The sequence below is a fragment of the Corvus hawaiiensis genome, chromosome 12, assembly GCF_020740725.1.
Source record: "Corvus hawaiiensis isolate bCorHaw1 chromosome 12, bCorHaw1.pri.cur, whole genome shotgun sequence".
NCBI lineage: Eukaryota > Metazoa > Chordata > Aves > Passeriformes > Corvidae > Corvus > Corvus hawaiiensis.
In genome coordinates this window covers 8,918,445-8,933,276 of record NC_063224.1, presented here as the reverse complement: position 1 = coordinate 8,933,276, position 14,832 = coordinate 8,918,445, and the positions used below count along the sequence as shown (strand labels likewise).

General features: G+C 49.9%; 1 protein-coding gene across 1 annotated transcript; it reads left to right on the top strand.

Moving 5' to 3' along the window:
- Window positions 1-2,535: 2,535 nt before the first annotated feature.
- On the top strand, window positions 2,536-14,400 carry TRADD (TNFRSF1A associated via death domain). The gene is made up of 5 exons (XM_048316458.1): window positions 2,536-2,796; window positions 4,052-4,203; window positions 6,880-7,157; window positions 8,822-8,999; window positions 9,920-14,400. The coding sequence occupies exons 1-5, from the start codon at window positions 2,618-2,620 to the stop codon at window positions 10,225-10,227; spliced, it is 1,095 nt and encodes a 364-aa protein (XP_048172415.1). The 5' UTR covers window positions 2,536-2,617; the 3' UTR covers window positions 10,228-14,400.
- Window positions 14,401-14,832: the final 432 nt, after the last annotated feature.

Genomic DNA, 14,832 nt, shown 5'->3' with positions numbered 1-14,832 from the left:
GTTTTCCCTTTAGCAAACAAATTAAGTTTATATTGTTAAAATACTGTGTCGGCGATTGAATGACGGATCCAGATTGGCTGTAGTAGGTCAGCTGGCCGTGCAGGCCCCGCCAGCCCGTCTCTTCACTTCTCACATGCAGAGAGCCACTCGCAGCCCTCGCCATGTGCTGAGTGGAGCCACGGCCCTGCCAGCTCTCAGTGCCGCTGATCCCGCCCGTCCGTGGCGTGGGGGAGGCCGCCAGCTGCGGCCACGGTGCAGCTCTGCCATGTGCTCGCCGCTATGGCTCGCCGCCGCGGCACAGATCTGCCATGTGCTCACCGCTATGGCTCGCCGCCGCGGCACAGATCTGCCATGTGCTCACCGCTATGGCTCGCCGCCAAGGCACAGATCTGCCATGTGCTCACCGCTATGGCTCGCCGCCAAGGCACAGATCTGCCATGTGCTCACCTCTATGGTTCGCTGCCGTGGCACAGATCTGCCATGTGCTCACCGCTATGGCTCGCCGCCGCGGGACAGATCTGCCATGTGCTCACCGCTATGGCTCGCTGCCGCGGCACAGATCTGCCATGTGCTCACCGCTATGGCTCGCCGCCGCGGCACAGATCTGCCATGTGCTCACCGCTATGGCTCGCCGCCGCGGGACAGATCTGCCATGTGCTCACCGCTATGGCTCGCTGCCGCGGCACAGATCTGCCACATGCTCGCTGGCGCCACGCCGCCATGCGCTCACCAGCATGTGCTCCCCGGCGTCGCGCGCTCGCTTTCCCCCCTGCCACATCTACTGCCGCTGCTGCTGCTGCGCTTTTGCAGAGAGCGAACGGAGAGGGAACACGCTACCAGGACGGGACCCCCCAGCTCCAGCCACTCCCCGCAACCCAGCTCCAGCTGACACCGTGTGGCGCGGGGTGGAGCGGGCTTTTCTACGGTACCGACCGGCTTCCCTCCAGGGTCAAACAGGTCGGGGCATGAGGGGCCATCTTCTGGTTCTCTTCCTACAGCCTCGACAGACTTACGGTCACTCGCTGGCAGTGCAGAAGGGCTCGGCCCAGCTGCTACGGTGGCACAAGCAGCTTTCTTTGTCCGGTCTCTGGGTGCTGCATGCACTATAAGCACCTTACATGCTGCCCTCCACAGACACAAAAGCTCCGTCAGCGCTGCATTGCCGGGTGTAGCTCAGTTCCACAACGCATCTGAAGCATCCCATGTCCGAGGATTAAAAATATTGGTCCTATCTAAAGTTGAATTACCGTCTTTTGCCCAGAACGAGAGTCTGTTCAAATCTGTAGACTCAACTTTCCTGCAGTGTTTCTTTAAAATCTGTTTAACATCTCTGGGACGTTCTGTTCCTAGGATACTCCATCCCCTATGCCCTCCATGGCTCATCTACAATTTGTAGGGATTATCGCTGGCCAGTGTTCCTGCTTCTTGCAGCAGCACTTCAAGTCCCATGGGGCTCACTGATGGATGCACAGGTAGGCGTATAATAAATTCCTCACACAGGGAGCACCATTTGTCAGCGACTGAATGACAGATCCAGACCGGCAGGGAATCTGAACCGTTTATTCAAAGGAGTGAGTTGGTTTTATACACTTTTCTAAGGCACACTATTTCCTTATGGGGTGACCTATCCCATGTTGCCACACCAGCAACACACCTTCTCAATGTCCTTCTATGGGGTGATCACTCGCTGTTCACTTGTCTGTCGCTCCTCTCTGTAGGGGTCTGCCATGTGACACCTCCTCCCCCCAGGGCCCGGTGGAGACAAGCCTCTGTGTGCCACCATGTGCTCCTTTGTTCTGCCATGTGCTTCTGCAGGCAGGTTTTACAGCTCACAACTTAATTTGACATTATAATTCCCCATAATACTGATGTTGTAAAATAGCATCAGATATATATGTATTTTTAGTGTTTTTAAATGCTTCCTGCTTTTTTTTTGTAGTTCAGTCTCCCAGTTTGCACAAACCACTGCCAAGCCAGAGTGATGGCAGCTTGCACCTGGGCACAAAACCTGGCCCCAGGCCCATGCCAGCGTTTCACCAGCTGGGGACAAATAAGGGAGCTGCTGTTATCCTTCAGCTCACAAGGCACCTGTGCAAGGCAGATGTAGCCTGGGCAGGAGGTTTCTACCTGAGTTTGAGCAATGGAGACCCAAATCATGCTTTGATTTGCACAGAACCTGTCTGTGGACTCGGGAAACGCTGCTTCTTTCTCCCTACCTATCCAAGCTCTCATTTAGCAGCACCACGGGGGAAGCTGACATGTCCCAGCCGTGACTTACCAGCCTCGCGTGTGTCAGCCACAAGCCATGCAGGGGCTTAAAGCCACCCCACTCGCCTCCGTCCCTAATGTTCCAAGGATATACACCCGATCCCAGCCCTCAGGCAGCTCTGGAGCCACCAACAGAGTATTTCTGATAGCTGACATAGCCTGCCCCACACGAGAGACCAAGCGGCCGAGCTGGGTGGGCGGCTGGCGGAGCCACCGCCGGCCTCGTGGCGGGGACACCTGGAGGCGTCAAGGCCCGACAAGCCCCGGCCGGGGCTCCCCCGCAGCAGCCCCTGCCCTGTGCGGGCCTGGGGCCGCCACCGGCTCGGGCAGGCCTGGACAAACAGAAGGGATGAAAGGGAAGTGCGATGCCGCTGGCCATTCCACGGGGCTGCTGGGATCACTTTCGCCTTCCCGTTTCCCCGCCCGCAGCGCGGTGCCGAGCGGAGCCGCCAGCGGGCCCGGCGCGGGGAGCGGCGGGCGGCGCCGCGCCCGGGCGGAAGTGTCGGGGCCGAGGCCGGCGGTGAGGAGGTAAAGCCGCCCGGGGCCGCCGGGCCGGGGCTGCCGCGGGCGGGGGGCCGGGGACGCGGGGCCGGGACCGGGCGGCCCCGCCGAGACAGCGCAGGGCCGGGCCGGACCGGACCGGAGGGGCCGCGCTCCGGGCCCCGCGGTGCCGGGCTGGGGGGACACCGAGCGGACACCCGGGCAGCGGGAGCTGCCGCTGGCCCGGCGGGCGGCACAGCGCGGCGGGACCGCGGCTGGCGGCTGCTCCAGCGCTTTTCCCTTAGGGACAGCCCCCTCCCAGCGAGGCTGTGACGGGAATTGAGCAGCAGCGGCCTGACGCCTGCCAGAAGTCGGCAAAAAAGGCAATAACCATGATCACAAACGTGACTTACCGTCCGGGGCTGATTTTTTAAAGCACCCCACAGCGGTTTGACCGCGGAGCGGGGACTGGGATGGGGCAGCGCTCACTGGACGGGAAGATTCACCCGCTGGGTTAACGCTGCAGAGGCACAAGAACAAAGGGCATAAACAAAGCAGAGGGATACTCCTGAGCCATAGAATCACAGAATGGTTTGGGTTGGAAGGGACCTTTCCAAGGCCATCTAGTCCAACTCTTCTGTGGTGACCAGGGACATCTTCAACTAGATCAGGTCGCTCAGAGCCCTGTCCAACTCGGCCTTGAATATTTTCAGGGACGAGGCATCCACCACCTCTCTGTGCCAGTGCCTCACCACCCTCACTGTAAAAAATGTCTTCCTTATATGTAATCTAAATCTACTCTCTTTTAGTTTAAAACCATTACCCTTGTCCTGTGTAGAGTGTCCTGTTACAAGAGCTCTGGGCCCTGAGAACAACCAGGGGACCAGGAACTTGAGGAGAACATCTCTGGCTGCAATAGGGCTTCAGTCCATGGGAACGTGCCAGAGCCAGCACTGCTGGGTGCTCCGTGGAGCACCTCAATCGTTTCACATTTTGCCAGCTTGGTTGGTCAGTCAGAGGCACAAGGACTGAAACTCTGCTTCAGAGTATCTTTGGACTATAAAATGAGTGGACTCCAGTGGAAAACGAAAGCAAAGCTTTGTGAGCTGCTGTCTTTGGGATACCATGTCCTGCTGTGCTGTGCTTTAGAGAGTAACAGTAAACCCCTCAAAGGTTACACTTGCTTTAGCGACATCAGCACTCCTCTAAGAAATAAGGGTAAATCCCTATCAGTGCTGTAGCACTCCCCTGGCATCAGGCCATTTCCCCTATGGTCTCTGAGCTTGCCTGTGTGATTTTGTAGGGTGCTGAAGATGGCAGGCAGCCCCACTCCTTGGATTGGCAGTGCTTATCTCTTTCTCCAATCGACGTGCAAGTCCATCGCTCTGCCGTCCCTCTACGAGAGCTCCCAGAAGAAGCCTTGTGTGTTCAAGGCCCTGAAGCTGGCATTAGCAGGTACCCATCCTCTCTGGTATCTTGGTGTGCAGTGCCATGCCTTCCTTTAATCTCACATTCCTGGGTAAGGAAAGTTCATGCTCACTCTGTTTAGGAAAGGCAATAAAGTGGAGCAAGCTCAGCAGAAGTTCACCAAGGAGAGGCTGAGGGAGTTGGACCTGTTGAGCCTGGAGAAGAGAAGGTTTCAGGGGACCTACCAACAGCCTTCTGATACCTGTGGGGAGGGAGAGATGGAGCCACCACTGTTCATAGTGGTGCTTGGGGAATGAGAGGCAACAGGCACAAATTGAAATGAGGGGTAGACACCAGATATAAGGACAAATATTTTCCCCATGAAGACAGTCAGGCAGTTACCCAAAGGGACTGTGTATTCTCCGTCCTCGAGGGCTTTCAAAATGGGACTGGATAAAGCCCTAAGCAACTGGTTCTGACCTCTGAGCTGACCCTGCTTTGCATGGGAGGTTGGGCTAGACACTGCCTGGGCTTTCGTCCAACTTGAACTATCCTATGAATTATCCAACTTTATTAATGTTTGTTTAAATCCATTTATATAAGAGGGGAAAAGATTGCAATTGCTATGAAAGAAGATTTAATTGCTGTCTTTATACCACCATAGAAACGTGATTTCTGCTTTGAGAAGGTGGTTTTAAAATCAAGTGATAGCCAGTATGAATTAATTTCTGACATAAACAGACTCACATTAGCTTGAGGTGTATGTAACCCTATTTACATCAAAAAAGGACTTGAGATGCAAATAGCCATAAAACTGTGTTTCTCTATCCACCCTTGCACCAAGCACACTGCAGGATAATAGTGATTTGAAGAGTTTATCACACTTACCTAGAAAGACTCGTGGTGTTTTTTACCTGTCACATGGCTGAGACTGTATTGTTTAATTGGGCTTGTCTAACTGTTCTGCAGTTTCTTCTGGAAATCATGCCAAGTCAGTTTATCCAATACAGGCCTGCTCGTCTTGCAGCTCCATCCAAATATGGGAAACAGGAAGCAGGCAGCCTAACACAATTTTCCCATTAGGCTTGCTTTATGGCTGCTTTGTGGCACTGGAATGTGAATCTGCTCACACATTTAAAGGAAAGCTCACAAAACTGAGATACTACCATGCTTATTCAGACCTGAAAAGGACATGAAATATGAAGCTGTCTGAGGTTTCATGCAGAAATTCCTGCAAAGTCCTGTCTTTTGAGGCAGCTTTACAACTGTCGTGTACACTATTCATAAAGGTTTCCATGTCTCTGCAGCTTTCCCTCCCCAGCCCTCTTGCCCTATTATGGAAATTTTGTTTAATAAGCATTCATAAAAAGCGAAGCATGAAGGAAGTGATGAAAAGACATTCCTGGTCATCCACAGTGAATTAAAATGTCTTTTCTAGGTGCCTAAACCCATGGGTCAGTTACACATCTGGTCCAAACTAGACCAGATGCAAACAGGACTTAGTAAATATGTAAAGCCACTGTTAGATGCTGTACTTTTAAATGCCAGATCACTTGTCCTGCTTAATGTGGAGCACACAAGTCTGCCTTGCCTTGGGACAATGGGATTGTCCTCCGTGCCATGACATGTGGTTTAGAAATACCTGATGTAGTGCCAGTGTGAGCTGGTGCCTCCACACAGCCCTGTGCAATGACAGCCCGTGAGGTTCAGTCAGGTCTGGAAGCAGTACAGCAGCCTCCCGTGGGCCTCTGCTGCAAAAAAAGAGAAAAACACATATTTTGAACTGTCATCATCAGCATATAAAATCCTGTGGAGACAAGGATAGTGAGCACAGATAATAAAAATTAAATTTTGCTGGGAGAAGGAAGAATGAAGTCCTGGGAATTTCTGTTTCCACATCCCTTGTGCTCCTCCTACACTAATGTTAGAGGGTACATCCCTGGCTTCTCCTGGCTTAGGTTTTACCATGAATTAATTCTCTGTGCAAAATAACAAGTCAAGGCCCAGCCTCAAGCAGCTTAATCCCTGTGGGTGGATCCGTCATTTGCTGTTTGTGAGATGTGTTAAAGGCTCAGAGAGACAAAAGCTACCTCTAGGCATGGGCTAGAGAGGAAACACTGGGTCTCTTTCCAGGACCTTCATCACTGCATAAAACTCCAGTCACAAGGACTGAAGGCTGACTGAGCACTGAGCTGAACTGAGCTATCATCTATAAACTGTGGGGTATGCTCAGGAACCACAGTCACGGGACCCCAGGGTCCTTGGCCACACTGGGGAACACAAAACAACCAATGGGAAATGAGACTGACCAGGGGCAGGGAAACCCCCTGTCTCCCCCCCAGGGCCCATCTCCCAGGGCTCCATGGCAGGGGAGGGACCCCAACAATAAACTTCGCTGTGCTACCAGTTTGTCATAACCATCTCTGCCCTGGAAATGGAACTTCAAATCTAAAACTTACCCTAATAAGCAGTGTTGATATAATTACCTGGGATGTAGTTCCATGCATCTTCAGCTGGACGCCATACTTCATGGAGATCAGTGGTGGCAGGGCAGCGTAAACTTAATCCTTCCCTCTTGGTTTTACATACAGGTTTTCCATCCCAGAGGACTTATCACAAAGAGAATTCAAAAGCTACTCCATTGTAGGCTTGTTGTGGATGGGCGTGGGTCTGGGTGGGCTGGCTCATGCCTGGATTGTGACTGTGCTCACTTCTCCCTGCCAGACTCCACAGGCAGCGTGAATGGTGTGGACATGCTCAAAGTGCACTGCAGCCACCCACACCTGATAGTCCAGCTCAGGTTCTGCAAGCAGGAGAACTGCCGCCGCTTCCTGCGGAGTTACCGGGAAGGAGCGCTCCAGAAGTCCCTCCAGAGTCACCTCCAGCTCTCCTTGGCCACGACCACGGTGCCTCTCGAAGTGGAGCTGAAGGCTGGCAGTGAGCACCTTGACAGGATGCTGAAGGATGAGGATCATTGCCTGGAATGCATCTACAGAGAAAAGGTGAGTGGGAGAGGGAGGGAGGCTGGGCAGCAATGAGGAGGGGTGGCACAGGGCTTGCAAAGGTGGTGCAAATCTTGTTCTGATGCAGCATGTTGGATTAACAAACTTCTCTGTCTTTCAGCTCTTAATTAATGCAGAGAAATAGCTCTGCCCTTTCTGAGAAAAGAGCTGTGCACTTTTCTGGAAGGGCAATAGAGTTACCTAAAGCAGCCTACAAAGGTCCTGCTAACTGACTTCTGTGTAGAACCACTAGCATGGCTGTTATCCCCACTAAGACAAGGAGTTCTGCATGGCACCTGAGGGCACAAGTGTGCCTCAATACAGCTGTGGGGCAGGCAGAGAGGACAGTCCTGGGTGGAACCGTCACTGCTCTGCACCTCCCTCCCCTGCCTCACACAGCACCTCCTCCCAGAGTGGCAAAGGTAATGGCAGCTGGAAATGAGCAATGGGAGTGTAAACACTGCACATCACACCAGCAACTTGTGTCAGAGTGGGGACACACAGCATCTGCTGCCAGCAGGAGTAGGCTGCCCTTCTGAAGGCAAAGTCTCTCTCTTTCCTCTAACATCTGGCTCACTGCACATTTTGTCACTGGCACTCTAATCCTGTTTGCAAGAACAGTGAGATCTTGTCATCTCACTACAAGGCACTTGACATGATTAACCTCACTGGCGTGTTCCCCTCCTCTTTTTTTTTTCCATCTGGAACTTTAGCTCTAGTTCCTCTAAATGGTCCTGAGAAACAGGCACTCACTCTCTACTCAGGAACATGAGTCACAAGAGCATGTTTTGCCAGGTTGCTATTCCGTAAGTGCAGAGAATGAGACTCAAACCTTTCATCCCCAAACCAAACAACATGTGATATCACATACTCTGTGAACTGTGGCTTGCTGCTCCCTCCATGTGCTGAACTAGCTGACTGGACAAAAGAAAGGGGCTTATTCTCAGTTCCCCAGAAGTGACTCAGTCTGACCCCTGCCTAACAGTGCAACAGGCAGAAAGATGGCACTGGGGCACAGCCGTCATCTGCTGAGAGCAGTGCAGGGTACCTGCTGTAAGTGAGCTAAACCAGAGTTTAGCTCTGACTGAGGCACAGCACTGCCAGGTTTGACTCTTCCCATGTGTTTTGCCTTCTTTACTCCTTTTCTCATTACCTGCTTTTTGGACGTCAGACTAATTTTCTCTTGGCTAGTGAAAAAAACTGGCTTGGTGAGGACCCAGGAACAGCAAACCTTAGGGAGCAGAGGGGCAGAGAGAGAGAGAACGTGGGTAACAGGAGCTGCCTGCTTGGGTGGCCATGAGCTGTTCAGGTCACCCTGTTCTGTGAGTCTGACCCTCCTATGGAATTGGGAGAAGCCTTGCTGCCTGCAGGGCACCCTAATTCTTGCTGAGGGCTGCTGGAAATGAACATGGGCTAGTAGCAGTTTTGTGCAACTTGTAAGCACTCGCTGCTACAGTTGAGAAACCCAGGAGGGAGAGATTGTCTATTTCATATCACATTACAGATTCAAATCCACACATTTACAGCCAGAGCTCCAACAGACCATCTCATTTGGCTGGTTGACAGCTCATGCTATATCTCATTGCTCGTCTCTTGACACCAGCATCTACAGCTCTGCAAGGTGGTGGCCCTGGCAGGAGTCACTGATGCTGTTTGTGTTACAGCCTGACCGCCTGCCGGATGAGGAGATCACGGAGCTGGAGGAATGCCTCAAGAGCCTGATGCTTCACCAGAGCACCAACAACAATGTGGCTGGAAAAGACTGCTCATCTCTGCCTTATTCTCCTCAAGGCAGCTCCCTTCCCCCACAAGTCACCTTCATCTTTCAGGGACAACAGTTTGGTGAGTAGCTAGAACTGATCAACAGAGCCCTTGGTCTGCCTCACAGCCCATGAGGGAGAATTATCATGACTACCTATTGGGGTCTACCTCAGATAAACCAAGGATTTCCCAGCATCCCATAAGGAAGGAATTGCAGTAGTGCAAAGATACTGCCGTGGTTCTTCAGATCAGGCCTCAACCTGTTTTCTTTTCTGGAGTGGCACAGAACCAGATGTTTCAGAGTCTGTGTTCCTTCCAGGTTCCTCACATTTTAAAATTAATACTGGAAGGAAGAATATAGAGTATTTTTCTCTTCTTCCATGTCACTTAGTTGAGGTGAGTTAATAGTGTAGATTGGATCAGACTGGGGAAGTTACTGTGGGCACCCTCAGCCCTACTTTCAGACAGGACTGATTTGTCCAGGCTCCCTCAGTTCACCAGCTGGCTTTGGGGTCTGTCTCTACAGAGAGCTTTCAGACAGTCTCACGTAGCAATATCAGCTTGCGATTAGCTAGATAATTTCTGAGCTTGCTTAAGCTGTGTACAGTCTTCAGTGCTGAACAACTGAGGAGAGAGCTCCTGTCAGCATTTCAGTATGTTGAAGATGCCTAGATAGGAAACGGGACTTTGTCAGAAAGGCCTTACCAAGTTGCCTTTGAAAGGCTAAAACAAATGAAGAGGGTGTCCATCAGAAAAAAAAAAAAAAAGCTCTGGCAAACCACAGGACAGTTCTGAGGGAGAAAAAAAGAAAACAGGCCTTCCCAAGCTTGCAGGGTAGGGGCAAGCCCAGATGCTTTGTTGTTGTGGGAGGATTTCTGTAAGGGAACAGGGGAGCTCAGACTCCCTGCTCCACAGAATATTGACCAAACCTTGAACTGGCCCAAGCTGCATCACATCAGCCATGAAAATTCTATGTCTTACCTGGCCTTTGCCCCTTTCAGACAACAGAACAATCACACCAGATGACCACCAGAAGTTTGCCAAGTCCGTGTCCAAGAAGTGGAAGCAAGTGGGTCGCTCTCTGCAGAAATCCTGCCGGGCCCTGCGTGACCCTGTCATCGACAACCTGGCCCTGGAGTATGACCGAGAGGGACTCTATGAACAAGCCTATCAGATGCTCCTCAGGTTCATCCAGTCCGAGGGCAAGAAGGCCACAATAGCGCGGCTGATCGCAGCCCTGGAAGAAAACGGTCTCATCAGCTTGGCAGAGGAGCTCCTGGGCCTCTATTCCAATGAGGACTGCTCCTAGAGCTCAAAGGACAGTGCCATTGCTAAGGGCTTTCCTGCTTTAGCTACTGTATGAAACTGCTGCCAGTGTCTGGGATTGTAAAGTCCTGAATATCACCACAGGTTTCCATCTAGGTGGGAATGCTCAGGGGAGAGGTTCTGTGTTGGCAGAAGCCAGCTTGGACCTCTGACTTTCCTTATTTCATCGTGTTTCCAGAAATAGAGCACTACCTTCCTGTGAACTGTTGAGAGGCTTTCACCCTGACTTCCTTCAGGACTGAGGGAAGGGAAGGTAACTTCCTTCAGGACTGTGACAGGGAAGCAGCCAGACAGAAAGCCCTAGGGAAGAATGAGGGAGAGGAGAAAAGCAAGCAAGGTTTCTCATAGAATTTCTCTGGGAAGCAGACAGTGCCAGTGCTTCTCAGGCTGTGTCCAGGGCCATCACCTGGAGAGCTGCAATGTGTTTTTATACTGAAAACATTTTTGCCCTCAGCCATGACATTAAGTAAAGACAAAAGGAAAAGTAAGGAAAAGTCAATTTTACATTATTTTCTTCTTTGTTTGAAGAACGAAGAACTTCTATGGCAAGAGTATCTGTTCCACCCTGCTCTATTGTAGCTCCTTCCCACCTCACCACCTGAAGGTTTTCCTTCTACCAGGGACAGCCATAATCTTCCACAGGGTAAAAGATTGCTGCTGTCAAACAAGTGGCAGGCACTGAACAATCAATATGGACAAACTCAAATTCAGACAATGATTGTCAACTTTTTCTCATCTGTGGTAGACAGTAATATGTTAATTAGTTATTGCCTGCCAGCCTGAGGGAGCCTGCAGCTATGAAAAGCAAAACACAGTGCTGGAAGGAAAACACTCTCCTCATCAGCAAGTTACCTGTGGAGCATGGATTGGAACTGCTGCCCTCAGGTGCATTGCAGCATCAAATGCCATCCTGAGCCCACAGAGCTGAGCAATCACCTGACCCAGCTGGCTGCTCGTGCCTTCACTCACTTCCTAACCACCCACCCTCGGCCTGCTGGGCCCCTGGAGGGGACAACTCACACTGCTGTGTCCCACAGGTGGCAGGATCTACAGAGAGCCTTTCCCTGGCGCTGCTGTCACCGTGTGACAATCGAGCATCAGCTGCCACCGTGCCTGGATTTACCTGCACTGATTTTTAGGGTGAAAATGGTTTAAGAGACAAATCTCCCAAACCCCAAGGTTGACTCCTGCTTTCAGTTCCAGTGGGAGAAGCTGAGTGTCCCCTGGTATGGCTGATGCAGACTGCAACAGAGCAGCTGCACCTTTGCTGTAACAATGCACAGAGCAACAAGTGTCTGGCATGACATGGGTCCCATGAAGCACAACAGCAGCTCCATTACCTTTGACATATTCCCAGTGTTTTCCTGATAGGTTTTTACGAACCTCTTTCCATTAATTCTATCCTTTTTTGCCCTTCCCATTTGTGGGAATAGCCAGTGGGCCATGGAAATGATTTCAGATGCAGAGGGTGGCTCTGGCCACACACACCAAGTTTGTGTGCACATGCAAATACCAGGCTGCTGGCAGTCATGGTAGGAACAACTTTGAGCCAGGGCCAGATGGCCTTTTAAACCACATCTCACATCCTACTCCTTCCTGGAGTCAAAGCTGTAATTCAGTAAGGAGGAACACAACCCTGGATTCAGGTGTGGGCTCAAATCCGAGCTCCTGGGGCTGGAAATGTTCCCTTCTTCTGCTGGAACACCTGCTGTGAGCATCAGTCATTGGAGACCTGGATGGGCAGGATTTAGATGGCCAGCTTTGACCCAGCTGGGATCCATGTGCCTCAGATGAGCTGAGTACCACATCCTTAGTGTAAGCCAGAGAAACACGACTCATTTCATGGAGATTTTGAATCCCCTAGGTTACATACAGAGCCAGGAAAGGAAAGGAAGGGGGTTAAAGATGAGGAGAAGGTTTTCAGGGTGTGAGTGAATCTGCTTCCATCTTCCCCTTAGCTCCCAAGGAAGCAGGACTTCATGCAGGCCCCGTCTCTGCAAAGACTGTGGCTCCATCACCTTTTATTAAGCCATTTGATATCAGTGCCATTGCAGTCTCATCTCCTCCATTCCTGCTCCACATCCTACCCTCTCCCTTCCAGTAGTACCAGTGCTCTTCCCAAAATGAAGCAATTACCTCTCTGACTGTTTTGCTTTTAGGACTGGCACAGTGGTGCTGATCTTAGCTAATTTAGGTTGCTGTGGAACCATACCTCAAAGCATTTAGCTTTCCTGATAGATCCCAGCTGGGGAACTCTGCTTGGCAGAAACCCACCTGACAAATCATATTTTAAAAAATTAAAAAATCAGAAACTTGAAAATTACTTTAAGAGCAAGAGAGTTTGCTCTATATTTTGCAGAAAATACTTTTTTAAGAAAACAAGGTCATATGCATAGCCTGCTGTCTCATTTGTAATGAATATTTCTAAGCCCTCAGACCAGCTATTCATGTGCACAACTTGCACATACAGTTATAAGGCAGCCACTGAGTAGTGTGAATTACTAGTTTTTGTAGCAGCTGTTAATGCTCAAAATGAGAAAGTCTTATTATTCAGCATCTACTTCAAGTCCAGAAAACTTTTTTGCTGCTATTACTCTTTTATAGAGGATTAACCATGAATGCTTTCTTCTGAATGCAAGCGTTGTGCATTTTCTTTCTGCCAGCAATTGGCATGTGTATTTCTTCTTACTCACATATTCCCTGTCAGAAGTGCCATTAAGTGCTGGAGCCCCTGGCAACCTTTCTGGAATATCATAATCTTTAACAGCATTCACAGGTGCCTTCATTGCAGAGGCTTGAAGGAAAAGGGTTTTTCAGTGATATTCCATGGTGAAATTGTCTTGAGCCCATGGCATGGTTTAGGACATAGCAGTGGCTGTTTCATACCTCCTTTTCCATGACCAGACATCATCATGGTGGGAGATAAGCCATGGGCAGTGCTGCTGCTGGAGAATTTGGCCTTATCCCAGTAACTGCTCTTCTCAATATACTGAGATATATATCTGTGAAAAAAATATTTTCAGGTGTGGTGGTGGTGTTTCAGAATCAAACACAATATTTAAAGCAAATAAAGGTGCTAATCAGTTGCATATAAAATCTAAAATAGAAAAAATATAAAACAAACAGAAATCAGGCCAAATTGTGCTTACAGGAAGAGATCCAAGAGGGCACTTTTTTTGTGGTACAGATTGTTTTTGTAGCTCTAACCATGTTTCAGATTTGAAGGAGTCTCCTTCAGTCTGCCAGAAGGAATAAAAGATCCATCCAAAGGAGAATTCAAATGATTTGTTTTGGCATAGCTGAGCTACAGTGTTCAAACAGATGATAACAAAGAGGAGAGTGAAGTTAAAATGCTCACCAGCTACACTTTGACATGAGGCATCTGACAGAAGTAAACCTGACAGGATACCCTGACACAAAATTGTCTCAAAGGAAAATATCTGTTAGTTTTGCCATTCATTTCAAAGCCAGGTTCAGCATTGAGGAGTTGTCCTGCTGCCTGGGTCATTGTCTCCCTTCCCAAAGGAACCACACCCTGCCAGCTGCCCACAGACTCCGAAACCAGAAGTGAGCATGGACAGAATGAGGAGCCTCAAATTCATTTAAATTGCTGACTTAGTTTATCTGAAAATTCTGGTGTAGCCATGAACCTCTGGTATTGTACTCCTTAAACCACAGAGATACGAATGGGAGTCAAGAGGGTTTCTTGAGTCTAACCCACATATTGGAGTGTATGCATGACACTGGTGCTTTACACTGGACAGGGGTCTGGCCATGTGCCTTTTGTATGGAGATGGACTCAAACAGTGAAGCAATTAAAGGCCTAGAGTCCATTTCTTTTTTCTTCTCTGGATTGAATTTTAAACCCACTGAAGGGATCTGGCTGTACATCTCTAATAGGAACCTGTATGAGATGTGTGGTTAATGTGTCTTGGTTTTCAGTGGAAAAATCCCTTGCTAACCTTCTAATTCCAAATTCCCATGATATTCAGCATCAGATCTGGATCAGCCACCTACAGCTATGGACTGCAATGCCAGGCATACCTGGGGCTAGGACATTCAGCCTCCAAGGAATTGTCTTTTATAGAAAAAGCACTTTGGTATATATTTTTTTCCCCATTCTTTTTTATAAATAAACATATACTTTTGATGAAAACTGCCTCAGAGACTTTCATTGAACACTTAACTGCAGTAGTAAGAACAGGGGTCACTGAAGTTCTGGCCACATTGATGATCACCAGCTCCAGAGCTGGATGCATAACAAAGTCACACATTTCTACTGACATGACAAGCTTGGTGCCCCACCTGCAAGAGAACAGCTCTGATTACAAAACCAAGCCAAGCCTCCGTGTTTGTTCAGTTTCCAGTTAGTGCTTTGATGAGCCTTTTTCAGCCAGCATGGCCAAAACAGGAGGTTTGTCCCACCCCTGGCACCTGGAGGAGTTCACTGTGTTTCTTTCAGTGCTGTTGGATATCTGGGACTCCTCTGAGGCCACAGCACCACTGTAATCCCAAGTGCCTTGCTACCAGTGAGCTCTCCCACAAGGCTGCCCCATAGGTAGAAGCCAAGGAGCTGAGACATAAAATC

What these genes read in the sequence shown, in the direction of transcription:
- TRADD (XM_048316458.1), top strand. Translation starts at nt 2,618, where the DNA reads ATGAAAGGGAAGTGCGATGCCGCTGGCCATTCCACGGGGCTGCTGGGA. An exon ending in CCGAGGCCGGCGGTGAGGAG is followed by an intron (nt 2,797 to 4,051) that starts GTAAAGCCGCCC and finishes GTGATTTTGTAG; the next exon opens with GGTGCTGAAGATGGCAGGCA. An exon ending in AATGCATCTACAGAGAAAAG is followed by an intron (nt 7,158 to 8,821) that starts GTGAGTGGGAGA and finishes TTTGTGTTACAG; the next exon opens with CCTGACCGCCTGCCGGATGA.